This window comes from Pseudonaja textilis, chromosome 5 (assembly GCF_049901715.1).
Source record: "Pseudonaja textilis isolate UNSWEBS1 chromosome 5, rPseTex1.2, whole genome shotgun sequence".
Classification (NCBI taxonomy): Eukaryota; Metazoa; Chordata; class Lepidosauria; order Squamata; family Elapidae; genus Pseudonaja; species Pseudonaja textilis.
The window spans coordinates 73,024,337-73,050,776 of NC_141994.1; the positions used below are offsets into that span (position 1 = coordinate 73,024,337).

The window sequence follows — 26,440 nt, forward strand, 5'->3', positions numbered from 1 at the left end:
TCCTGAACAATGAATCGGTGGAATGATTTCCCTCCAGAAGTTGTGTGGATGCTCCATCCCTGGAGGTTTTTAAGAAAAGATTTGTATGTCATGGTGTAGGATCTCCTGTCTGCTCTGACCCAAACCTGGTGCCAAGGAAACGAACGCCACATATCAGACATGAATACAATCGAGCGAGTCCAGAAGTATTTCACGAGAAGAGTTACTACACCCCTCTACTCTCAACAGAATATCCTACACCACCAGGCTTTAAATGTTGGGCTTGGACAACCTTGAACTATGCTGCCTACGGTTGGACCTAAGCATAGTACACAAAATTATCTGCTACAATGTGCTACCGGTCAATGACTACTTCGGCTTCAGCCGCAACAACACAAGAGCACACAACAGATACAAACTCAATGTAAACCGCTCCAAACTTGATTGCAGAAAGTACGACTTCAGCAACAGAGTGGTCAATGCCTGGAATGCACTACCGGACTCTGTTGTTACATCCTCAAACCCTCCCACTCCTTTAACCTTAAACTATCCACTATTGTCCTCACCCCATTCCTAAGAGACCTGTAAGGCGGCGTGCATAAGTGCACCGTCGTGCCTACCGTCCCTGTCCAATTGTCCCCATTTATTCATACCCATTTCCTGTATTCTTACTCATGTTTATGGTTACATTTATTATCTTGTAAGCGATTGACAAATCAAATAAATAAAAGAAACAAAAAATAAAAGAAGGAAGGAAAGAAGGAAGGAGAACAGGGAAGGGGAAGGAAGGAAGGAAGGAGGGAAGGAAGGAAGGAAGGAAGGAAGGAAGGAAGGAAGGAAGGAAGGAAGGAAGGAAGGAAGGAGAGAAAAGAATGGAGGGAGGAGAGAAAGGAAGGGAGAGAATACGCATTCCTAAGAGGTCTATAAGGAGCATGCATAAGTGCACCATCGTGCCTACCGTCCCTGTCCTATTGTCCCCCATTTATTCGTACCTATTTCCTGCATTCTTACTGATGTTTATAATTATACCTACTATCTTGTAAGCGATTAACAAATCAAATAAAATAAAACACCAGACGTTGGTAAGAGCAAAACCTTTTAATGATTCTTTACGAATTCTGTTCCTTCCTGGTGAAAAGGCTGTTTCAAACAAATTGTCTCCGATAAGAACGAGCCTTGCCAAGGTGGTGCAAGGCTGCCAAGGATGCTAGATAAAGTTGCTAAGAAATATTTCAAACACAAAGAGTCTCCAAACACAAACTAAGGGAGTCCGAACATCCACAAGGCTTGAGTGCAAAAACTTCTTTGCTTCCTGCAAAGAACTCCGGTTTCTCAGCTGGCTTTTTTCTCTTGAGGGAGGAGGCATTATTTTGCAGCCTTACTCCCGAGTCGCCCTGTTGCTGCAGCTGCTCTTTCCTTCGAGCAGCCCTGCGTGCACGCACACGGGGCGCAGGCTCCTCGGGGTGCTCTTCCTCACTGCTGCCAGCCTCCACAATCTCCAAAGGCAGCACTCCACTCCCTGGTGGTCCTGGCCCCATCCCTGCATCACACACAGGCCCCTCTTCGAGTCCTCGCTCTCTGGGACCTCAGCTGTCTGCACCTGCTGCCAGCGAACCCCAACACCGCCTGAGCAGGGGGTTGGACTAGAAGACCTTGAAGCCCCCTTCCAACCCTGTGATTCTATGTTCTGTATTCAACACATCTGTAGCTTCAGAAAGCTGGAAGTCTAATGAGCTGTGGTTAGCCCTTATTCCCTATGGATATGTAAGTCCTGGACTCAGTACAGAAGACATAATAATAAATCACATTTCTCCCAAATGACCTGAAGGCAGAAGAAGAAGAAGCGATAAGTGGGAATTAATCGAGGGGAGAAGCAACTTAGAACTAAGGAGAAACTTACTAACAGTGAGGACAATTCATCAATGGAACAGCTTGCCACCAGAAGTTGTGGGTGCTCCATGACTGGAGGTTTTTTAAGAAGGGTCTGGACGGTCACTTGTCTGAAATGGTGTAGGGTCTCCCGTTTGGGCGGGGGGTTAGACTAGAAGACCTCCAAGGTCCCTTCCAACTCTGGTATTCTGTGATCTAAGAGAGACTGCTGGGGCGTTGGTGGAGCTGTCTGGGTGTGGCATGGCCTGATGATGTGGTTGGAGATCCAGGAGGATCAGGGGCACGCCGGATCGGAGAGTGATTTGCCGAGCAAAGCTTTCGGAGGAGGGATCAGAAGTCACAAGCAAGATCTCAAGCTAAGATCTCGAAAATCCAGTAAATAGTCCTTTTTTTTCCCCCTTCTCCTCCCGCATCCCTTTCCTTAGGAGACAAGAGCCCAGGCGTCTTAGGAAAGGAATTTAAACACACAAAGGTATTAGGAAAGCTCGTTCTGCAATTATCTTCTAGAGACCTGCATGGGTATTCTTTGCTAAGACGGGGATGTTTGTATATTAAATCATCTCTGTAAACAGAGCAGAACTGGGTGTATCTCTCTCTTGGGAGGGGGGAAAAAAGCCCCCATTTTTCTTTCTCAGTAATTCGTGGGGGATTTGGAGCAGATCCAGGCGCGGAGATGGATAGGTAGTGCGTGAGGAAGAGGCATAATAATTTAGGTCCAGGACTCTGTGCAGGATATTAGAGCAGCGTTAGAAGCTGATCTGGATTGGAGACCAGCAGACAGATGCTTGAGTCCAGATGCCAGAATCCTTGGCGTAGGTGGAAAGGGACGTAGGTGGAGAGCATCCCACAGTATAATGGCAACCGGAGGATGTTCCAACAGGGAGGAGGAGGAGGAGGAAGAGAAGGAGGAAGAGGAGGAGGAGGAGAACAACAACTGTGGGGTCTTTGGTGCTCTCTGAGCTAGTTGTGTTTTTGCAGGCGTTTCATGGCCCAACTAGGTAACATCATCAGTGCTGGAAGAGTGTGGGGCTTGCAGGGAGGAGGAGGAGGGGGAGGAGGAAGAGACGACCTGTGGGTTTCTTGATGCTTTCTCTTTTCCTGCAGACGTTTCATAACTCAACTAAGTAACAGTATCAGTGCTGGAAGGGAATGGGATTTGCAGGGAGGAGGAGGAGGAAGAGGAGGAGGAGGAAGGAAGGAAGAGGGGAGACAACTGTGGGTTTCTTGATGCTTTCTAAGTTTGTTTCCCTGCAGACGTTTCATAACCAACCCAACTAGGTTACGCTATCAGGGCTGGAAGGGAATGGGGTTTGCAGAGAGGAGAAGGAAGAAGAGGAAGGAGGATGGGGAGAGATTAGAAAGGAGTGTTGTCTAGTAGATCTTTTTTTTTTTAAATGGACTGCATTTAATATTTTGAAGACTATAAGAGAAACAAAAAATGAAAATAAGAACAATATAGGTGACATTAAAAAAGAGCAAGAAACAACATCAAATTCCATCAGATGAAATGATTATCGAAAAAAATTTCAAAATGTGCAGAAACGGATAAACTGACTTTGGCACTAACAAACAAAGACACTTCACTATATTATGATAGCTGGAATTGTTGGTATAATTGGATTGACCAAAGATAAATTTTATATCATAAGGCATAAGAGAAAAGTATTAATCTATAATAATGAGGTAGCGACATCAGTAAAGAACAGGTGTGTGTACATGACATAAATTAAGGTTATGAAAAAAAGATCTTGCAAACTAAAAATAAGAATGCTTTTAACCTTCTCTTTTTCTTTTTTTTTTCTTTTTTTCCTTTTCTTTCTTTTCTCTAAATTTTTCCTTCTTTTCTTTCCTCTCTCCTTTTCTTTTCTACACCTCATTAAAAGTATTCAGATCATGGAACAAACAGCCAAAAATTAGGTATGTCACTCCAAAATGTGCCAATGTGCTATAGATTACTGAGCTGCCTGCATTTCAAAGGGTCGAAGAAAATATATTATTGGCTGTTTGGACAAAGGCCGGGGACAAAAGATAGAACCTCATTAAAGAAAGAAAAGAGATGAAAGGACATAAAGCGAAACCTAAATCCAGGAAGTCCTCGATTTACGTCCGTTCATCGAGTGACAGTTTGAAGGGTGGTGCAGTGGCATAAGTGGTGGAGCACTCGCCTCACAATCAGGAGGCTGTGAGTTCGATCCTGGGTAGAAGCAGATATTTCTCTTCTCTGGGTATACTGAGAATATATCTGCTGAACAAAACTCCGTACTGGCAATAGGAAAGGCATCCAGCCAGTAAACACTCGGCTCCGTTCAGTTGCCCTAACTCCACCCCGATGCAAAGGGATTATGGGGTCATTTAAAAGGGACTTTTAAATGTGTATATGGCATAAATTAAGGGTTAAAATAAAAGAGATCTTACAAACTGTTGAAGATGAGAATGTTTTTAATTGCTTTCTATTTTTTCTTAATATTTTCTTCTCCTTTCTTTTCTTTTCTTTCATTTGTGTATGTGTTGCTGGTTTGTTTTAATTGTAAAATTAATTTAAAAAATTTTTTTTTTTAAAAAAGGGACTTTGAAGGGATAATTTTTCACAGTTACCACCATTGCGGCCTCCCCATGATCAGGTGATCAAAATTCAGACGCTTGGGATATCGATGACAGCCATAGTTATGATTCATAGTTATGACGGCTGCAATGTCCCACGCTCACGCAAATCCCATTTTGCGACCTTCTCACCAGCAAAGTCTTCAGGGAAGCCGGGTTCACTTAAACATATAATCAGAGTTGAAAGGGACCTTGTAGGTCATCTAGTCCAGCCCCCTGTCCAAGCAGGAGACCCTATCTCATTTCTGACAGATGACAGTCCAATCTCTTCTTGAAAGTCTCAAGTGATGAAGCTCCCACAACTTCCGAAGGCAACTTCTGCTCCATGGGTTGATTGTTCTCCCTGACAGAAAATTCCTCCTTATTCCCAGGTTGAATCTCTCCTGGTTCAGTTTCCAGCCATTGTTCCTTATCCTTCAGGTGCTTTGGAAAGTAGCTTGACACACACCCCTCCTCTCTGGGGCACCTCGAAAACTGCTATCATGTCACCCCCTTGCCCTTCTCTTCCCTAGACTGCAACCGTTCACCTTAGGTTTTAGCCTCCAGTCCCCTAATCCTCCTGGTTGCTCTTCTCTGTACTTTTTCTAGAGTCTCAACATCTTTTTTGATAGTGTGGTGACCAAAACTGGATGCAGGACTCTAGGTGTGGTCTTACTAAGGCTTTATAGAGTGGTATTAGTACCTCCCTTGATCTCAATTGTATCCCTCTGTTAATACAATTTAGGATTGCGTTGGCTTTTTTGGCAGCAGCTGCACACGGCTGGCTCCTATTTAGCTGGTTGTCCACTAAGACTCCAAGATCCCTCTCCCAGTTCCTGCTATTGAGCCTGGTTTCAGCCAGAATAGAATGGAATGGAATAGAATAGAATAGAATAGGAATCTTTATTGAGAATAAAAATAGAATAGAGTAGAGTAGAATAGAACAGAACAGAATAGTATAGAATAGAATAGGAATCTTTATTGAGAATAGAAATAGAATAGAGTAGAGTAAACAGAATAGAATAGAATAGAATAGGAATCTTTATTGAGAATAAAAATAGAACAGAATAGAATAGAATAGGAATCTTTATTGAGAATAGAAATAGAATAGAGTAGAGTAGAATAGAATATAATAGAATAGAATAGGAATTTTTATTGAGAATAAAAATAGAATAGAGTAGAATAGAATAGAATAGAATTCTTTTTTATTGGCCAAGTGTGATTGGACACACAAGGAATTTGTCTTGGTGTAAATACCTTCAGTATACATAAAAGAAAAGGTACATTGGTTAAGAATCAAGAATCATCACGTACAACACTTAATGATAGTGTTCCACCCAGTCTATATGGGTCCTTTGGGTTTTCCTTGCCTAAGTGTATGACTTTCCTTTTCTCTACATTGAATTTCATTTTGTTAGATATGGCCCAATGTTAACAACCGGGTGACCAACTGCAATGGTTCGAAGGTCGAAAAATTGGGCATAGCTCGCTTCACCAGTGTCTCGCTTAGCGACAGCAATGCTGAGCTCAATTGTGGTCATAAGTCGAGAACTCCCCTGTAGGAGGAAAAGTGGATTTAAAGGGGGAGCGGAATATCCAGAGGGGGGAAGTGAATAGACAGAAAGAAGCTGGAAGGAAGGACTGAAATCTGACATTGTGAAAAAAATATGTTTGAAATTGCATGCAATTTGTTTAGTTTGCGAAAGCCAGTGTATGCATTAAGTTTGTAAATAAGAGTGGGAGAAAAAAATCTGGGTTTATTTTAGTTGATTGTTTTTGGGGCCACTCTCCCACATCATCAAGATTCCAGTTAGTTTTGAGATTTTGGACTAATCGGAGAAGCATCAAACTGGCTTTCTAAAGTAAGCTTGCAAACTGCTGGTTTGTCTCAAAATCCACCCTCACAACCCTCACGCGCACGAAAGACATTTGAAAAGAAAGCATTTGGAAAGAGACCCATGCAGTTTGAAAGAGGGAGGGAGGAAATTAGAGTCCTTGTTACTGCAAAGAGCCAATTTTGGTTGCCATGATGTAAAAACATAAAACATAATGAAGAATGGTTGCAGGGATTGGGTATGTCTAGTTTGATGAAAAGGAGGACTAGGGGCTGCCCCAAAGAAAAGGGAGTCAAGCTATTCTCCAAGGCACCTGAGGGCAGGACAAGAAGCAATGGGTGGAAACTAATCAAGGAGAGAAGCAACTTAGAACTAGGAGAAATTTTCTAACAGTGAAAAAAATTAACCAGTGGAACAACTTACCTCCAGAAGTTGTAAATACTCCAACACTGGAACTTTTCTTAAAAACTTGGATAATCATTTGTCTGCAATGATGTAGGGTTTCCTGCCTAAGCAGGGGGTTGGACTAGAAGACCTCCAAGGTCCCTTCCAACTCTGTTATTCTATTCTAGTCCAATCCCCCTGTTTTGGCAGGAAACCCTACATCACTTCAGACAAATGGTTATCCAACCTCTTCTTAAAAACCTCCAGGTATAGAGTTGTAATTGCAGGAATGTTCCAATCTCGGATGGCAAACCTCAGATAAAGAACATTTCCAAGCAAATACAACTCAGGCAAACCAAGTCACTAATCTAAAGGAGGATTAGAGAGAGGAAGTAAACGTATGTTAGACTTTAACTAGAGATCATTAATTGTATGGATTACTGTGCTAAACAGTAATGAAAGTTAAGCAGTAACCAAAGTTAACCAGTGATGGAGGATAACTAAAAATGTGTATAAATGCAAGACTAGACTCCAATAAAGATCGTCATGATTCAGTTGTTCATGATCAAACAACTCGACTGCCTCGTCATTACAACATCCAGGCATGGAGCATCCACAACTTCTAGTGGCAAGCTGTTCCACTGATTCATTGTCCCGACTAATTGTCAGGAAATACCTCCTTATTTCTAGGTTGCTTTTCTCCTTGATGAGTTCCCACCCTTTGATTCTTGTCCTGCCTTTCAGGTACTTTGGAGAAGAGCTTGACTCCTACTTCTTGGTAGGAGGATCCACCTATATTCTCCAAAGCACCAGAAAGCAAGGGGTAGAAATTCATCCGGAATAGCAACCTAGAAATAAGGAGCTATTTCCTGACAATTTAGTCAGGACAATGAATCGGTGGAACAGCTCACCACTTTTTGAGGTCCTCTTTGAAGATTATATTGGGTTGGGAACAGGGGTGCCTTGGTTGGTTGGTTGGTTGGTTGGTTGAACAAACCCACAATCTTGGCTTTGAGAAAGCTCATCGTAGGCCTTTCCCTGCCAAGGCCTCCGATCTCAGCTTCTTGGTTTGGAAAAACAGGCTATATGGACAGATCAACTTTAAAAGAAAATGGAAGACTTGGAATAGTGTTTGATATGGAGTAGATTTTATGAGTGGCTTAAAACAAGGGGAAGAAAAACAATGTTCTTATTAAAAACAAGGAAGATATACAACTATAATTTCTATAAATATTAAAAAATATGAATGAGTTAAATACAAAAAAAATGGAAACTGAATTATATGGGAACTGCAGTATTACCAGAGCTGTTAATTTAGGTGTTATTATATTATTAGTAAATAGACAATATTTTTTACAGTGTCAGCTATTTTTCTCTTCTCTTTCTTTCTTTCTTTCTTTCTTTCTTTCTTTCTTTCTTTCTTTCTTTCTTTCTTTCTTTCTTTCTTTCTTTCTTTCTTTCTAAAACTAAGCCCCATCACAGTTGCGTAGCGAAGGACCGGTATCAAGCTACTTCTTAATACTGTTAAGAATTAATAGTATTTTTTACTATTTTTTTATGGAGAGAGGGAAGCGAGGCGGCCAAAACAATAGCTTTCATGAGGCCCCCTCAACAGGGGATTGTAACCAAGAGTATCATCCTCGCAAGCTGAGAGTTTGGCAGCGCCAAGTTGGTATTGGCTGAGTTTGGAAAACTTCGGCAGGATCAGATCCAGTTCACTGGATGGGAGGAGAAAGACACTGCTGCAAAATCCCAGGGCTATAAAGGCAACCGAGACGTTAAAAAGCCAAAACTGTCCAAGAAGAACTTGCACGCCTCTTTTGCCGCTGAGGCTTCCTCCAGGCTTCCTTGAAATCAGCTGGATAACGAGCTGGACTTTGAACTGTGTTTAAAAAAAAAAAACTCTACAAAGGGATGGAGCGCTTCCAAGAATATTTTTTTTCAAAAAGAAATAATTTTGTCCGTGTGTGTGTGTGTGTGTGTGTGTGTGTGTGTGTGTGTGTAAAACACATTCTTCCCTTTTATATATCTGTCCTGCCATCTAGTGGCCAAAGGATTCTGAATTTTGTCCATGCACTGTGTGTATATCTGTCCATCCATCCACTCTATATCATCCATCCATCCATCATCTATCATGTATCATCTATATCGATCACCATCTATCTCATCTATCCATCTCCATCTATTCATCTCTCTAGCCATGGATCTTTTTAGCCATCCATCCATCCTCCATCTATTATCCATATCTATCTATCTATCTATCTATCTATCTATCTATCTATCTATCTATCTATCTATCTTTCTATCTATCTATCTATCTATCAATCATCTATCTAATCCCTCCATCCATCCATCTAGCTTTCTATCATTCTATCTACCTACTACCTATCTATTGATCCATTGATCTATCATTCTATATCTATATCTATTTATATCTATCGATCTATCAATCATTCTATAAACTATCTCTATATCTATCTATCTATCTATCTCTATTGATCTATCATTCTATATCTATCCTTCCATCATCTATCTATCTATCTATCTATCTATCTATCTATCTATCTATCTATCTATCTACCTACCCACCCACCTACCTACCTACCTATCATCTCTATCCACCATCTATCTATCTATCATTTATTTTAGGATATCTCTATCATCTCTGTCATCTCTCTCTCTCTCCCTCCCTCTCATCTATCCTCTCTATCATCCATCCATCTATCCATCCATCGATCTATCCATCCATATTTCATGAAGAAGGAAACCGTCATACCATCGTGACTCACTTCCGTTACCGTTTTATTTTATTTTTTAATGGTCAGATTCATTTAAAATATTGTAAACCAGGCCCAGTACCCGTCCAACCAGAACTATTTTTTATTGAAAACACACTAAAAACAAAATTACTGCAAACATTACATTCTTCCTGACGAACGAACGAGAAAGGGCGAAAGAGACATTGGAAAAAGGTCGAGGGTTCCCTTCCTTTTCCTAGGCACAATAATTTGGGAGAAATTACCCTTCTTGCAAAAAAGTTTTTTTTTTAAAAAAAAAAACTCACTTTATAAAAAAAAAATGCAGCCACGCAAGGTTGCTGGAAGGGCTTAAATAAAAACTTTACAAAATGTTAAAAAAGCAGGTTTAAAAAAAAAAAAAAAACTTTTAGGAGCACCAGCCTTGAAACAGCCTCTCACAATGGAAGACCGAAAGAGAACCAGAAATAAACACTGATATCCTTTCTATTCTCCTTTCGGAACACAGCATGGAAAGCCAACGGCTGATAAGGGGAGGGGCTAAAAACCCAAACACATTTCCACCAGAATTCAAGGACTGATCCAGCGGTGGGATTCAAATTTTTTAAGCTCTGGTTCTGTGGGTGTGGCTTGGCTTGGTGGGCATGGCTTGTTGGGCATGGCAGGGGAAGGATACTGTAAAACAGGAGTCCACAAACATGGCAACTTTAAGAGTTGTGGACTTCAACTCCCAGAATTCTTCAACTCATGAAGTTGTGGACTTCAACTCATTGCTCTTTAATGCTTGTGGACTTCAACTCCCAGAATTCTTCAACTCATGAAGTTGTGGACTTCAACTCCCAGAATTCTTCAACTCATGAAGTTGTGGACTTCAACTCATTACTCTTTAATGCTTGTGGACTTCAACTCCCAGAATTCTTCAACTCATGAAGTTGTGGATTTCAACTCCCAGAATTCTTCAACTCATGAAGTTGTGGACTTCAACTCATTGCTCTTTAATGCTTGTGGACTTCAACTCCCAGAATTCTTCAACTCATGAAGTTGTGGATTTCAACTCATTGCTCTTTAATGCTTGTGGACTTCAACTCCCAGAATTCTTCAACTCATGAAGTTGTGGATTTCAACTCCCAGAATTCTTCAACTCATGAAGTTGTGGACTTCAACTCATTGCTCTTTAATGCTTGTGGACTTCAACTCCCAGAATTCTTCAACTCATGTAGTTGTGGACTTCAACTCCCAGAATTCTTCAACTCATGAAGTTGTGGACTTCAACTCATTGCTCTTTAATGCTTGTGGACTTCAACTCCCAGAATTCTTCAACTCATGAAGTTGTGGATTTCAACTCATTGCTCTTTAATGCTTGTGGACTTCAACTCCCAGAATTCTTCAACTCATGTAGTTGTGGACTTCAACTCCCAGAATTCTTCAACTCATGAAGTTGTGGACTTCAACTCATTGCTCTTTAATGCTTGTGGACTTCAACTCCCAGAATTCTTCAACTCATGTAGTTGTGGACTTCAACTCCCAGAATTCTTCAACTCATGAAGTTGTGGATTTCAACTCCCAGAATTCTTCAACTCATGAAGTTGTGGACTTCAACTCATTGCTCTTTAATGCTTGTGGACTTCAACTCCCAGAATTCTTCAACTCATGTAGTTGTGGACTTCAACTCCCAGAATTCTTCAACTCATGAAGTTGTGGACTTCAACTCATTGCTCTTTAATGCTTGTGGACTTCAACTCCCAGAATTCTTCAACTCATGAAGTTGTGGATTTCAACTCATTGCTCTTTAATGCTTGTGGACTTCAACTCCCAGAATTCTTCAACTCATGTAGTTGTGGACTTCAACTCCCAGAATTCTTCAACTCATGAAGTTGTGGACTTCAACTCATTGCTCTTTAATGCTTGTGGACTTCAACTCCCAGAATTCTTCAACTCATGTAGTTGTGGACTTCAACTCCCAGAATTCTTCAACTCATGAAGTTGTGGATTTCAACTCCCAGAATTCTTCAACTCATGAAGTTGTGGACTTCAACTCATTGCTCTTTAATGCTTGTGGACTTCAACTCCCAGAATTCTTCAACTCATGTAGTTGTGGACTTCAACTCCCAGAATTCTTCAACTCATGAAGTTGTGGACTTCAACTCATTGCTCTTTAATGCTTGTGGACTTCAACTCCCAGAATTCTTCAACTCATGAAGTTGTGGACTTCAACTCATTGGTCTTTAATGCTTGTGGACTTCAACTCCCAGAATTCTTCAACTCATGTAGTTGTGGACTTCAACTCCCAGAATTCTTCAACTCATGAAGTTGTGGACTTCAACTCATTGCTCTTTAATGTTTGTGGACTTCAACACCCAGAATTCTCCAGCCAGCTTTAACTCTTAAAGTTGCCAAGTTTGGAGAGCTCTGCTGTAAAATCTCCATTCCCTCCCCGTTCCTGGGGGAAGGATATACTGCAAAATTCCCATTCCCTCCCCCACCCCACTAACCTGCTTTCCAGCTCCGTTCTCCTGGGCAGGGCAACCAAAGAAGACCCAGCCGATCAGCTGGGACTCGATGGGAGGCGGAGAAGAGATGGGGTTGGTGGGGCCAGTCAGAGGTGGGATTTTCCAGTTCTCTGAACTACTCAAAATTTCTGCTACCAGTTCTGTAGAACCGGTCAGAACCAGCTGAACACCACCTCTGGTCTGACCAGTTAAATCTACAGGCAGCCTCAACTTAAAACAGTTCACTTAGTGACAGGGGTGGGATTCTAATGGTTTAGCCCGGTTCAGACGAACTAAATGTTAAATTTGCATCTGGTTCACCCAAACCAGTATTTGAAATGACCGGCTGGCCCCACCCACCATGCCCCTCTCTTCCCAGAAGTCTCCACGCAGCCCATTTTCAAGGCGGGTAAGTCTGCATGGAGGCTCTCAGGGCGTGAAAAACGGGCTTTCCAGAAGTCCGGAAACGGGCCTGTTTCCGGCTTCCGGAGGGCCTCCAGAGCTGGGGGGGGGACGCCGTTTTTGCCCTCCCGGAGGCCCGAGGGAAGCCTCCGGACTCTGGGGAAGGCAAAAAAACGGCCCTCCCGGAAGTTCCTGTAGGCCACGCCCACCTAGCAACTGAGCAGCTAACTGGTTGCTGGGATTTTTGAATCCCACCCCTGTTTTGTGATTGTTCAAAGTGGTGCGGTGGCCTAGAGGGTGGAGCTCTGGCCTCACAGTCAGGAGGCTGTGAGTTCGATCCTAGGTAGAGGCAGATATTTTTCCCTCTGGGCACGATGAGAATAGATCTGCCGAACAAAACTCTGTACTGGTGACAGGAAGGGCATCTGGCCATTCAAACACTGAGCTCCATTCAAGTTGCCCAGACTCCCCCCACCCGATTCAAGGGTTTATGAGGATGATTCAGTGACCGTTCAAAGTTACAACGGCACTGGGGGAAAAAAAAGTGAGGACGATTGTTTTTCACATCGCACAGTTACAGCAGCCTCTCTGGTCACGTGAGCAGAATTCCAATGCTTGGCAACTGGCTCATATTTAGGACGGTCGCGAATGTGTCCCACGGTCAGTGACCCTCTTTGGCGCCCTTCCGACAAGCAAAGTTCCTCCCTGAACAACGGCGGAGATTCACTTTACAACTCAGGAGAAAGGTCATAAAAAGGGGTCCAAATTCACGTAACATCCGTCTCCCTTGGCAACAAAAATCTCGTGGTCGTGGACTTATCGCGTCCTTTTTTTTACAATTCTTTGCTTTGGTTTTTTCTTAAAAAACATCCAGTGCAATCTTTTTCTTTTCTTTCTTTCTTTCTTTCTTTCTTTCTTTCTTTCTTTCTTTCTTTCTTTCTTTCTTTTTCTTTTCTTTCTTTTCTCCCTTCCTTCCTTAAGAACTCAAAAGGCTTTCGAGGAGGATGCGAGCCACGGATGGAACCTCGATGTTTTCCGGGGGACAGGCTGCGTCCTGCTCCGTCGTGGGAGATCCTGTGAGCTGTGCAATGGGTCCAAGAGTCCACGCTGCGCAAGAATGGCAAAGTAATCCCTCGGGGGTTTTGGTGCCGTCCACCTGCCAGAAAGAAGTTGAGGGGGGGAACCAGAAAACAGTGAGCTTAGGAAGATGACAATGATCTCTACCCACCAGTGTTTGTGGGACGCGGCTCTAAACAGCACCGTCCTCTGACTCTGGAGTAGCTATAGAAGATAATCTTTGTAGTTCAGGGTTGAACTGTGGGGTGGTCGGTGCTTCTTTGAGCTTGGTGGTTTTCTTGCAGATGATTCAGGACCCAAATAGGTAACATCATCAGTGCCAGAAGGAAGGGGTTGCTGAAGTGGAGGAGGAGGAGAAAGGGAGGAGGAGGAGAACTATGGGGTCCTTGGTGGTCTCTTGAGCTTGGTGATTTTCTTGCAGATGTTTCATGACCCAACTGGGTAACATTCATCAGTGCTAGAAGGAATGGAGTTTATGAAGGAGGAGGAGGAGGAGGAGGAGGAGGAGGAGGAGGAGGAGGAGGAGGAGGAGGAGGAGAACTATGAGGTCCTTGGTAGTCTCTGAGCTTGGCGACTTTCTTGCAGATGTTTCATGACCCTACTGGGTAACATTCATCAGTGCTAGAAGGGAATGGAGTTATGATGGAGGAGGAGGAGGAGGAGGAGGAGAACTATGGGGTCCTTGGTGGTCTCTGAGCTTGGCGATTTTCTTGCAGATGTTTCATGACCCTACTGGGTAACATTCATCAGTGCTAGAAGGAATGGAGTTTATGAAGGAGGAGGAGGAGGAGGAGGAGGAGGAGGAGGAGGAGGAGGAGGAGGAGGAGGAGGAGGAGAACTATGAGGTCCTTGGTAGTCTCTGAGCTTGGCGACTTTCTTGCAGATGTTTCATGACCCTACTGGGTAACATTCATCAGTGCTAGAAGGGAATGGAGTTATGATGGAGGAGGAGGAGGAGGAGGAGGAGAACTATGGGGTCCTTGGTGGTCTCTGAGCTTGGCGATTTTCTTGCAGATGTTTCATGACCCAACTGGGTAACATTCACCAGTGTTAGAAAGGAATGGAGTTATGGAGGAGGAGGAGGAGGAGGAGGAGGAGGAGGAGGAGGAGGAGGAGGAGGAGGAGGAGGAGGAGGAGGAGGAGGAGGAGGAGGAGGAGAACTATGGGGTCCTTGGTGGTCTCTGAGCTTGGCTATTTTCTTGCAGATGTTTCATGACCCAACTGGGTAACATTCATCAGTGTTAGAAGGAATGGAGTTATGGAGGAGGAGGAGGAGGAGGAGGAGGAGGAGGAGGAGGAGGAGGAGGAGGAGGAGGAGGAGGAGGAGGAACTATGGGGTCCTTGGTGGTCTCTGAGCTTGGCGATTTTCTTGCAGATGTTTCATGACCCAACTGGGTAACATTCATCAGTGTTAGAAAGGAATGGAGTTATGGAGAGGAGGAGGAGGAGGAGGAGGAGGAGGAGGAGGAGGAGGAGGAGGAGGAGGAGGAGGAGGAGGAGGGGAGGAGGAGGAGGAGGAGGAGAACTATGGGGTCCTTGGTGGTCTCTGAGCTTGGCGATTTTCTTGCAGATGTTTCATGACCCAACTGGGTAACATTCATCAGTGTTAGAAGGGAATGGAGTTATGGAGAAGGAGGAGGAGGAGGAAGAACACGAGGTCCAGGGTTGAAGAAACTGATCCTCTCCATAAGTTTCAGCCAACATTTTTATCCCAGAACAACCATGAACATAAGGAAGTTGAGAAGGGGAGAAAGAAATCCCTTCTTTGGGGCAGCCCCTCAAATACTGGACTGCTGCTATCCTGTCACCCTTACTCCTTCTTTTTCTCCAGACTGCCCAAACCCAATTCCTGCAACGGTTCTTCGTATGTTTTACTCTCCAGGCTTTTAACCATCTTAGTTGCTCTTCTTTGCACTTTTCCCAAAGTCTCCACGTTTTCGTTGTAACTGGGTGACCCAAACGGGATGCAGGATTCCAGGTGTGGGCCTTACTAGATTACTGCATATGGTATCTATAATTCCCTCAACACTGTCAAACTATTTACTAAGTCTGCATTACTATTACTATTAATCCTCCCACCTTCCCTTTCACCTCCTCCCACTTATGACTGCGTGACTGTAGCCTTGTTGCTTGTATCCTAACGATTTATATTGACTGTTTCCTAGTGTCAAACTCATAAAATATATCTATGGTCGCTTTATAGAAAGGGTTGGGGGGAAGGGGTTTGGAAGACAAATGCGGCAGCTTGGAAATTGAAAGTGCATTCCATAAATGTTTTCAAAGATAGTAACTAGGTGACTGGAATTTATGCCAGGCAAAATTCTAGCTGGAGAGCCTGATTGATGACTCTGGGCTATGGAGGTGTCCCATTGGAGGATATGAATTACGATACACCCAGAGGGTAGAGGGGAAAACCAGGGTCAACAATGACAATGAATGATGTGCCTCAGAGTCACCCAGGCAGTGCCGGCACGTTAACTCTCAATAAATCCTTTTGAAGTTTTGGAAGTTTGGGTCGAGACTCAGGATTTCAATGGGGGAAACTGCCTGACACCTAGTATGATTTGACTGCTTATTGTACCCTATGACTATTAAGTGTTGCACCTGATGATTCTTGACTCTTGACGGATGTCTCTTTTCTTTTATGCACACTGAGAGCTTTTGCACCAAGACAAATTCCTTGTGTGTCCAATCACACTTGGCCAATAAAGAATTCTATTCTATTCTATTCTATTCTATTCTATTCTATTCTATTCTATTCTATTCTATTCTATTCTATTCTTTATTCTATTCCATTCCATTCCATTCCAATCCATTCTATTCTATTCTCAATAAAGATTCTATTCTATTCCTATTCTATTCTACTCTACTCTAGTTTTATTTCTTTTTTCTATTCTATTCTAGTTTTATTTCTATTCTATTCTATTCTATTCTGCGTTCTATTTTATTCTATTTTCTATTCTAATTCTATTTTCTATTCTATTCTAATTGGGGTGACTGCTGGAATCCTGACACCTGGTATGATTTGATTGCTTATTGTACCCTATGACTATCATTTAGTGTTGTACCTGATGGATCTTTTCTTTTATGTATACTGAGAGCATTTGCACCAAAGACAAATTCCTTGTGTGTCCACTTGGCCAATAAAGAATTCTATTCTATTCTATTCTATTCTATTCTATTCTATTCTATTCTATTCTATTCTATTCTATTCTGTTTTATTTCTATTCTATTCTATTCTGTTTTATTTCTATTCTATTCTATTCCATTGCATTGCTATTCTATTCTACTCTAGTTTTATTTCTTTTCTATTCTAGTTTTATTTCTATTCTATTCTGCATTCTATTTTATTCTATTTTCTATTCTAATTCCTTCTATTTTCTATTCTAGTCTATTCTTTCTATTTTCTATTCTATTCTATTCTTTCTATTTTCTAATCTATTCTATTCTTTCTATTTTCTAGTCTATTCTTTTTATTTTCTATTCTATTCTTTGTTTTTCTATTCTATTCTAATTGGGGTAACGGAATCCTGACACCTAGTATGATTTGATGGCTTATTGTATCCTACGACTACCATTATTAAGTGTTGTATCTGATGATGCTTGACTCTTGACAAAACGTATGTATCTTTTCTTTTGTGTAGACTGAGAGCATTTGCACCAAGACAAATTCCTCGTGTGTCTAGTCACACTTGGCCGATAAAAGAATTCTATTCTATCTATCTAGATTACTCTGTGTTACTGAGAACGGTTGCTTACTAAACCAAGATACGTACGTAAACAAAATTGATCCTTTTTGGGATTAGCACAGAATCCGCTGGGATGGCGTTGCAGCAGCGCTGTTCTGAACACCAAAGCGACATATTCTTGCAAACTTCCTCAGTTAATTCAAAGCGTACGTAGTATTCCTTGGGGGAGGAAGGGTAGGACAAAAAAAAAACCAAAAAACCACAGAAATGTTTAGCCAACTAGGAAAGAAGAGAGGCTCCTTCCTGAGCACTGGAACACAGGCAGTCCTCAACTTACGGCCACAATTCAGAGTCCCAAATATTCAGTCGCTAAGCGAAACATTGAGGTTTTGTCTCCGTTTGACCCCCTTCCTTGACACGGCCGTTAAGTGAATCTTCAAGCTAGGAGCACAGTTGTTAAGTGAACCTGGCTTCCCTGTTGAGTTGGCCGGCCAGAAGGTCATAGTCCTATGACTCCGTCATAAAGATGAGATTCATCGCTGGAGGCTGGGCTGCCATTTGTCAGAAATGATGTAGGGTCTCCCGCTTGGACGGGGGTGGGGGGTTGGACTAGATGACCTACAACGGTGGACGGCGAACCTTTTTGTTGTGCTGTGCCGAAAGCACGTGCCTAATGAGCCCCGCCCCCCGCCCGCGCATAACATCCCCGCCCCACCCCTTTACTTGCAATGTGCACGTGCGCGCCTCCCAGCTGATTTTCGGTCCGTGTGAGGCCTTTTTCACCCATCCGGAGTCTCGAGGGAAGCCTCTGCAGCCTCAGGAGGCCGAAAAACCGGCCTGTTTTGGCAGTATACCGGAAGTGCCGAAACGGGCCTGTTTTTCGGCCTCCCGAGGATGCAGAGGCTTCCCTCAAACCCCCGGGAGGGGGAAAACGGCCTCCCCGGACTCCAGAGGCCCTCTGGAGGCTGAAAATGGGCACTTCCGGTATTTCCAGAAGACCCGTTTTTTGGCCTCCCGAACCTCCAGAGGCTTCTCTTGAGCCTCAGGGAGGCCGAAAAAGGCCTCAAAGGGGCCGAAAATCAGGCGGGAGGTGCGCGTATGCGCAGTGCAGGAGAATTTGGCTGGGGTTCGCGTGCCCGCACAAATGGCTCCTCGTGCCACCTGGGGCACTCGTGCCATAGGTTCGCCATCACGGGCCTACAAGATCCCTTCCAATTCTGATGGTCTGTTATCTGTTATGAGTCACTTGCCAAGCGTCTGAATTTGGATCGTGTGACCACGGGGATGCCGGAACCGTTTGCTAAGTGTGGAAAACAGGGCACGAGTCACGGGTTTTTTCAGCACCACTGTAACTTTGCTAAATGAGTGGTCGTAAGCCGAGGACCGCCTGCATTGTGAAGGACTTGAATTCACCTTAGCGACTTTAAGGATATCAGCAAGATATCTGGACATGACAAGACGCTTCTTGGCTCGAGTGACAGCGACGTACATCAAATTCCACTCATCTTCCGGAATAGCCTCTGGGACGGCTTAAGGCGAGAGGGAAGGAGGGAAAAATGGAGTTTAATGGGAGTTCTTTGAACAGATCCGCTCCAAACATACGCCTCAATTCTTGAGCACTGAGTGGTGCCCCATCCCAGCTGCCAAGAAAGGGAGGTGTTCCACTGCTGATTAAATGTTGCTATCAGGGCTTCCCTAAAAAAGGAGGGAGGGAAGAATGGATGGGTGGATGAATGAGTGGAAGGAAACAAGGAAGGGGAAAGGAAAATGGAGGGAGGGAGAGTGAGTGAAACGAAGGAAAGAAGGAAGGAAGGAAGGAAGGAAGGAAGGAAGGAAAGAAGTGTTCCACTGTTGATTAGAAATTGCTATCAGGGCTTCCCTAAAAAGGAGAGGGAGGGAGGGAGGGAAGGAGGAGAATGGATAGACAGATGGAAGGAAAGTTAGAAGAACGGGGAAAGAAATGGGGAAAGAAAAGGAAGGAAGGAAGGAAGGAAGGAAGGAAGGAAGGAAGGAAGGAAGGAAGGAAGGAAGGAAGGAAGGGAGGGAGGGAGGGAGGGAGGGGAGGGAAGGAAGAGGGGAGGGAGGGAGGGAGGAAAGAAGGAAGGAGATAGAGATAGATGGAGGGGAGGAAGGAAGATGATTGAGATGGAGGAGAAGAAGGAAGGAACATGAAATAGAAAGAGGGGAGGAAGGAACATGATAGAGATAATAGAAGGAGGGGAATGAGTGAAGAAGGAAGGAAGGAAGGAAGGAAGGAAGGAAGGAAGGAAGGAAGGAAGGAAGGAAGGAAGGAAGGAAGGAAGGAAGGAGGGAGGGAGGGAGGGAGGGAAGGAGGGAGGGAAGAGAGGAAGGAAGGGAATTATACCCACCAGGTAGACTCCGTGGCAACCTTCCAGGGTAGGGCCATGTAAATGGGATGCTCACAAAGTCGCCCGCAACTTGGACGGTGTCAAATTCCAGCCCTTTGGCCTTGTGCACCGTCCCCAGGATGTAATCTAAAATACACAGAGGAGAAACAAGGAGGTCACCTGGCTTTGTCAGAAGGCGGCAAAAGGGAATCCCCTGATCCCAGTGGCCAAGCATCTGAATTTCGATCATGTGACTGTGTGGCTGCTACAACGGTCGTTAAGTGTGAACCACGGTCCTAAGTGCCATTTTTTTCCCCAAGTGCCGTTGTAACTTTTTTTAAAAAAAATTTTTTTAATAAATAAAGTTTTATTAAACAAAAAGAAAACATTTTAAAACAGTGAACATGCTGCAATCATCCTGACACACTTAATTGTCATAGAGAGCTGTTTCAGATGACAAATAATACACATTTACATAGTATATACATCTATATCAACAATTCTTTCTAATCTGTTATCTTAACATCCTTATTGTGATGACCCACAAAAAATAAAATGTCACAAAAGTAGAAAAAAAAATTCCCTTTAATGCCTCCAACTTGGCCCCCAGTGTCCAGTTATCCTCGGCTGAAGATCAAACTCTCCCCAAAAACGGTCTATGAAGGGAGTAAATGCAGTCCAAACCCAAAGTAAAGATAATTAGAAATAAAAGAAACCGACACAAACCACGCTGAAGTAATTAACATGGCAGGCCAGGATGATAAATTGCAGACTTCCACAAAATAACGCAGCACCCACAGTTGGGAGGACGCCAAAGCCCAGATTAGCCTCGACAAAGATAATGCACACTTTGCTTCCAGCAAAGAGCTGTGTGCAAGCGCTCCACTTATACCATGTTCTCCCAGCTGCAACTAATGAAAGGGAACAGGGCCGCTTTCTCTCCCGTAAGCCACCTTGCTCCCTTCTCTGCTCCTCCCTGCGTGCCCTAGGATGAAGAGGGGGTGGCCCTGGGCCTTCTTCTGAATGCTCAGCCGGACTGTGTCCTTCCCCTGTTCCTTCCACAGCCACTGGAGCCACGTTCCCACTCAGCGGCTTAATCTCAGAATCAGAACCTCAGAATCAGACTCCAACGAGGGCATGACAGAGTCAGAGATATTTCATGCTCGCAACAGAATACCTTATGCCACCAGACTTGAAATTCTAGACCTAGAAAACCTAGAACTACGATGCCTTCGGTCCGATCTAAGTATAGTATATTAAATCATACATTGCAATGTCCTACCTGTCAATGAATACTTCAGCTTCAACCATAACAATACATGAGCAAACAATACGTACAAACTCAAGGTTAACTGCACCAAACTCGATGGCAGGAAATACGACTTCAGCAACAGAGGGGTCGATGCCTGGAAAACTCTGCCTGACTCTGTGATTTCTTCCCCAAACCCTAAAAACTTTAACCCTAGACTGTCTACTATTGACCTCACCCCTTTCCTAAGAGGTCTGTAGGGGGCGTGCATAAGCGCACCAATGTGCCTATCGTCCCTGTCCTATTGTTCCCCTTTTTATTAGTATCCATTTCATGTACTCATAATCATGTTTATACTTATATCTGTTATCTAATACATGCTTGACAAAATAAACAAATAAATAAAATAAATAAAGTAGCTAGTTTGAATTCGATTCATGTGGATCCGGTCGTTCACACATAACATTTACCTGCATCTTTTGGATCCAAGACATGGCACCGGGATATTCTCTCCAGCAGCTCCGGAATACGTTCCCGATATTTCTCCACAATTCCAATTTTTATTTCCAGTTGTTTGTCTTCTGCTTTTTTAGCGTAGTCCCTGATGCCGGCCAAGCCCTTCTCAACCCACCTCTTGACGAAGAAATCCTTTATCTCCAGTTTCACTTAGGAAGATCAAATAAGAGAGTTTATTTTTTTAAAAAAGAGGCAACTGGACTTTCTGGTTTTGCTTTGAAGACGTTTCGCTTCTCATCCAAGAAGCTTCTTCAGCTCAGACTAGATGGTGAAGGAATGGAAGGATTTATACCCCTTGCAGACGGCTGGTCATTTGTGTCCTTTTTAGAGAGACGTTGGGTCCGCTTGGAGGCTCCTAGCTGACCTCCTTCCAACCTCCAAGTGGCCTCAACAACTCTCGGAGAGAGTCTAACGACCAGACGAAATTATAAAGTTGTTTTATCAATTATAAACAACTTCCTTGCGCTTCATGATAGAACAGAGTAAAATAGAACAGAATGTAGGTTAGAATAGAAATAGAATAGAATGCAGGATAAATATAGAACAGAATCAGAAATGAACAGAATAGAATGTATAGAAAAGAATAGAGTAGAATAAGAATAGAATAGGGAATGGAATGGAATGAAAAGAATAGAAATGAATGGAATGGAATAAGAATAGTGTAGAGTAGAGCAGAATAAGAATAGAAGAGGGAATGGAATAGGGAATGGAAAGGACAGAAATGAATGGAATGGAATAGGGAATGGAACAGAATAGAGTAGAATAGAATAGAATAGAATATGAATGTGAATATGAATAGAATCGAGTGTATAGAATAGAATAGAACAGCACAGCACGGAACAGAATAGAATAGGGAGTGGAATAGGGAATGGAAAGACTAGAAATGAATAGAACAGAAATGAATGGAATGGAATAAGAATAGAGTAGAATAGAGTAAAATACAATAAGAATAGAATAGAAATGAATAGAATATAGAATAGAATAGAATAGAATAGAATAGAATAGAATAGAATATGAATGTGAATATGAATAGAATCGAGTGTATAGAACAGAACAGAACAGCACAGCACAGAACAGAATAGAATAGGGAGTGGAATAGGAAATGCAAAGACTAGAAATGAATAGAACAGAAATGAATGGAATGGAATAAGAATAGAGTAGAATAGAGTAAAATACAATAAGAATAGAATAGAAATGAATAGAATATAGAACAGAATAGAATAAGAGTAGAGTAGAATGGAATAAGAATAGAATAGGGAATGGAAATAGAATAGAATGGAATGGAAGAAGAATAAAGTAGAAGAGAATAGAGTAGAAGAGAATAAGAAGATAATAGAAATGAACAGAACAGAATAAGGAACAGAATAGAATACAACAGTAAACTTTATTGTCACCTTGAATGTACACTAATCGTCATTCATTAAAATGAAGTTTTCTTGCCTGCAGCGCTCAGAGGATCAGAGAGGGGAAGATTCCTAGACCTCAGGTCTTAAAGAGTTTTTTTACACCAGTGTAAAGGTTCTTCCCCTCTTAGTCTTACACCAACCCAAGATCACTGTTATGAAGCGAGACGTTTGTTAAGTGAGCTTTGCCCCGTTTTATGACACTTCTTGTCACCGTTGTTAAGCACTGGAGGGGGGGGGGGCTATAAATAACCGAGCCATTTCAGACTCTTGCTACCTATGACCGTAGTGGCCAGGCTCCTTTACGGTCGTATGTCGAGGGCGACCTTTACACAACTTGCACGAACGACAAAAATGCCAGTTGAGAGAACTCACGTTCGGGGTGAAGGAGCTTCCAGAGATCATGAATCTTGTCCAGTCCAAAAGCTTTAAGACCCTAATGAGAAAAAAAAGAAGAGAGAGAACAATATCATGTAGAGCCCTGTGAGATGGGAGTTGTAATCTGACGCACAGTCATAATTACCTGTCTATATTCTGGGGCTCCTTAACAGGCTTCAAATAGTAAGGTGTATCTGCAGAATTCACTGTTTGTGCAACACGCTGACCAGCATGGCAGCCTTCCAGGATTTAAAGGGCTGTCACAGAGAAGACCTTGTCAGGAGGGAGAGGAAGGAGGGAGGGAGGGAGGAAGGAAGGAAGGAGAAAGAATTAGCAAGGGAAAAAAGTGAAATGAAAGGAAGGAGGGAGAGAGAGAGAAAGGAGGAAAGAAAAGAAGGAAAGAAGAAGTGGAGAAGGAAAGAAGGAAAAGTGAATGAAAGGAAGGAGGAAGGAGGAAAAAGAAGAGAAGGAAGGAAAAAAGGGGAGGAAGAAAGGAGAAAGAATTAGCAAGGGAAAAAAAGTGAAATGAAAGGAAGGAGGGAGAGAGGGAGGGAGGAAAGAAAGAAGGAAAAAGTGGAGGGAAAGAAGGAAAAAGTAGAAGGAAGGAGGAAAGAAGGAAAAAAGGGAGGAAGAAAGGAGAAAGAATTAGCAAGGGAAAAAAGTGAAATGAAAGGAAGGAGGGAGAGAGGGAGGGAGGAAAGAAAGAAAGAAGGAAAAAAGTAGAAGGAGGAAGGAAGGAAGAAGGAAGGAAAGAAGGGAAAAGGGAGGGGGAGAGGAAGGAATGAAGGAAAAGGGTGAAAGGAAAGGAAAGAGGGAGGGAGGATGGAAAGAAGGAAAAAGTGAGGAAGGAAAAAGGAAGGAGGAAGGAGGAGGAAGGTAAAAAGGTGAAATGGAAGGAAAGAGGGAGGGAGGGAGGGAGGGAGGGAGGGAAGGAGGAAGGAAAAACTGTGAAATGGAAGGAAGGAGGGAAGGAGGAAAGAAGGAAGGAAAGAAGGAAAAGGGGAGGAGGGAGGGGAGGGAGGAGAAAGAAAGAGGAAGGAGAAAGGATGAAAGAAGGAAGGAAGAAGGAAAAAAAGAAGTGGAAGGAAGGAGGAAGGAAGGAAAGAAGGGAGGAAAAAGGAGGAAAGAAAAAGGGAGGAAGAATTAGGAAAGAAAAAAGTGAAATGAAAGGAAGGAGGGAGAGAAGAAGGAAAGAAGGAAATAGAGAAAGGGGGAAGTAAAGAAGGAGGAGGAACGAAAAGGTGAAAAGGAAGGGAGGAAGGAGAGAGATGGAAGGGAGGAAGGAAGGAAGAGGGGAAGAAGGGAGGGAGAAAAAGAGGGAGGGAGGAATCAACCCCTACTCTTTCCTGGGCCTTCTCACACTCACCCCCAGCAGGTGTATCTTAGCAGGTGAGTCTCCACCTGTAACGTTCACAGCATCCTCAAAGACGGTTTGGTTGTTCCGGGATAAGCGAGCCACTTTGCCTTCCACGCCGACTCCGCTGACATCACCTGTCGAAAACAGAGCGTCGTGTGAGTCCCTCTTACCTGGAGACTTACCTGGAACGACAAAAGAGACGAACTTAAAACACTCACCTTCCTGGTTGTTCCCCACCAGGATTTTGTTCCGGACTTTTTGCAAACATCCAGAAGGGTCGCGCCGACGTAAGCTATTTCGGAGCCAAAGCGAAAACTCTGCAGAAGAGGAAAAGGAGAAAAGGAACCTCCAATGAGGTGAGAACTGGTTCCCAGAATAGAAGTCCAATTTGCTGGCCATTTTAATCCCTCTAAGCTATGGCTGGTTTTCACTCCTAAGGCAGGACTAGAACTCACCGTCTCCTGGTGATTGGCCCAAAGTCACCCAGCCTGCTTTCGTGCTTAAGGCAGGACTAGAACTCACCTGGTGATTGGCTTAACACTCAGCCAGCTTTCATGTCTAAGGCGGAACTAGAACTCACCGTCTCCTAGTGATTGGCTTAAAGTCACCCAGCCAGCTTTTGTGCCTAAGGCAGGACTAGAAAGTCTCCTGATGATTGGCCCAAAATCACCCTAGAACTAAGGCCCAGAACTCACCTGATGATTGGCTTAACCCAGCCAATGTTCGGATCACCCAGCCGGCTAGTGATTACCCAAAGTCACCCAAGGCAGGACTAGAACTCACCTGGTGATTGGCTTAACACCCAGCCAGCTTTCATGTCTAAGGCGGGACTAGAACTCCCAGTCTCCTAGTGATTAGCCCAAAGTCACCCAGACTGCTTTCATGCTTAAGGGAAGACTAGAACTCACCTGGTGATTGGCTTAACACCCAGCCAGCTTTCATGTCTAAGGCGGGACTAGAACTCCCAGTCTCCTAGTGATTGGCCCAAAGTCACCCAGCCTGCTTTCATGCTTAAGGGAAGACTAGAACTCACCTGGTGATTGGCTTAACACCCAGCCAGCTTTCATGTCTAAGGCGGGACTAGAACTCCCAGTCTCCTAGTGATTGGCTCAAAGTCACCCAGCCTGCTTTCAGGCCTGAGGTGGGATTAGAACTAGGGCCCACAATGAGATCCATGAATTTCTAGGAACTGAATCTTCTGGATTAAATTGTGGATCTTCTCCAAATGGAATCAGAGACTGCTTTCAATTGGAACCAGAGAAGATCACAACGAGATCCCTGAATCGCAAAGAACTGAATCTCCTGGCTCTTCAGTCTACAGCTAACCCACAAATCCCGGTCAAACATCTCAGCTAGCCTGCCGTCCTGCCTCGGCTTACCTGGGTCAGGTAGAAGATGCGGCTGTGGGGCACATTCGAAAGTGAGTTGACAGCACCCCGGAAGGTGTAAATCTGTTGGTGTGGATCTCCTACCAAGATCACTCCGCATGTTTGTGAGAGGACAATATCCATAACCGCTAGAGAACGAAAGAAAAAAAAAGAGCTTTAGAAGCTTGATATGGAGAGAGTCAGAGAGAGAGAAAGAGAGAGACAGAGACAGAGAGAGAGTCAGAGAGAGAGAGAGAGACAGAGAGAGAGAGAGAGAGAGAGAGAGAGAGAGAGACAGACAGAGAGAGAGACAGAGAGACAGAGTCAGAGAGAGAGAGAGAGAGAGACAGACAGAGAGACAAAGAGAGAGAAAGAGACAAAGAGACAGTCAGAGAGAGAGAGAGAGAGAGAGAGAGAGACAGAGACAGACAGAGACAAAGAGACAGAGAGAGAGAGAGAGAGAGACAAAGAGAGAGTCAGAGAGAGAGAGAGAGTCAGAGAGAGAGAGACAGAGAGACAGAGACAGAGAGACAGAGACAAAGAGACAGAGAGAGACAGAGACAGAGACTGAGATAGAGAAAGATAGAGACAAAGAGACAGAGACAGAGATTATTTATACATTTTTCTTTAACATACATAAGTGCCTAGTAAACAGTGTATTGTCTGGGTCAATTTACTTATACATAATAATAGCGACAATATTATTATTTACTTGTGGGTAGTAGTATTCTTCCAACTTCT

At 43.4% G+C, this 26,440-nt stretch overlaps 1 protein-coding gene across 1 annotated transcript in view; it reads right to left on the reverse strand.

Annotated features, from left to right (window-relative positions):
* Positions 1–9,453: 9,453 nt before the first annotated feature.
* The window catches only part of FBH1 (F-box DNA helicase 1), a 46,333-nt gene continuing 29,346 nt past the window's right edge, over positions 9,454–26,440 (reverse strand). The window contains 10 exon segments of the mRNA XM_087935339.1: positions 9,454–13,471; positions 17,169–17,300; positions 18,495–18,610; positions 19,451–19,576; positions 21,149–21,343; positions 22,973–23,033; positions 24,342–24,466; positions 24,551–24,589; positions 24,592–24,649; positions 25,712–25,848. Coding sequence (XP_087791465.1) covers positions 13,292–13,471; positions 17,169–17,300; positions 18,495–18,610; positions 19,451–19,576; positions 21,149–21,343; positions 22,973–23,033; positions 24,342–24,466; positions 24,551–24,589; positions 24,592–24,649; positions 25,712–25,848 — 1,169 coding nt within the window. The 3' untranslated portion in view covers positions 9,454–13,291.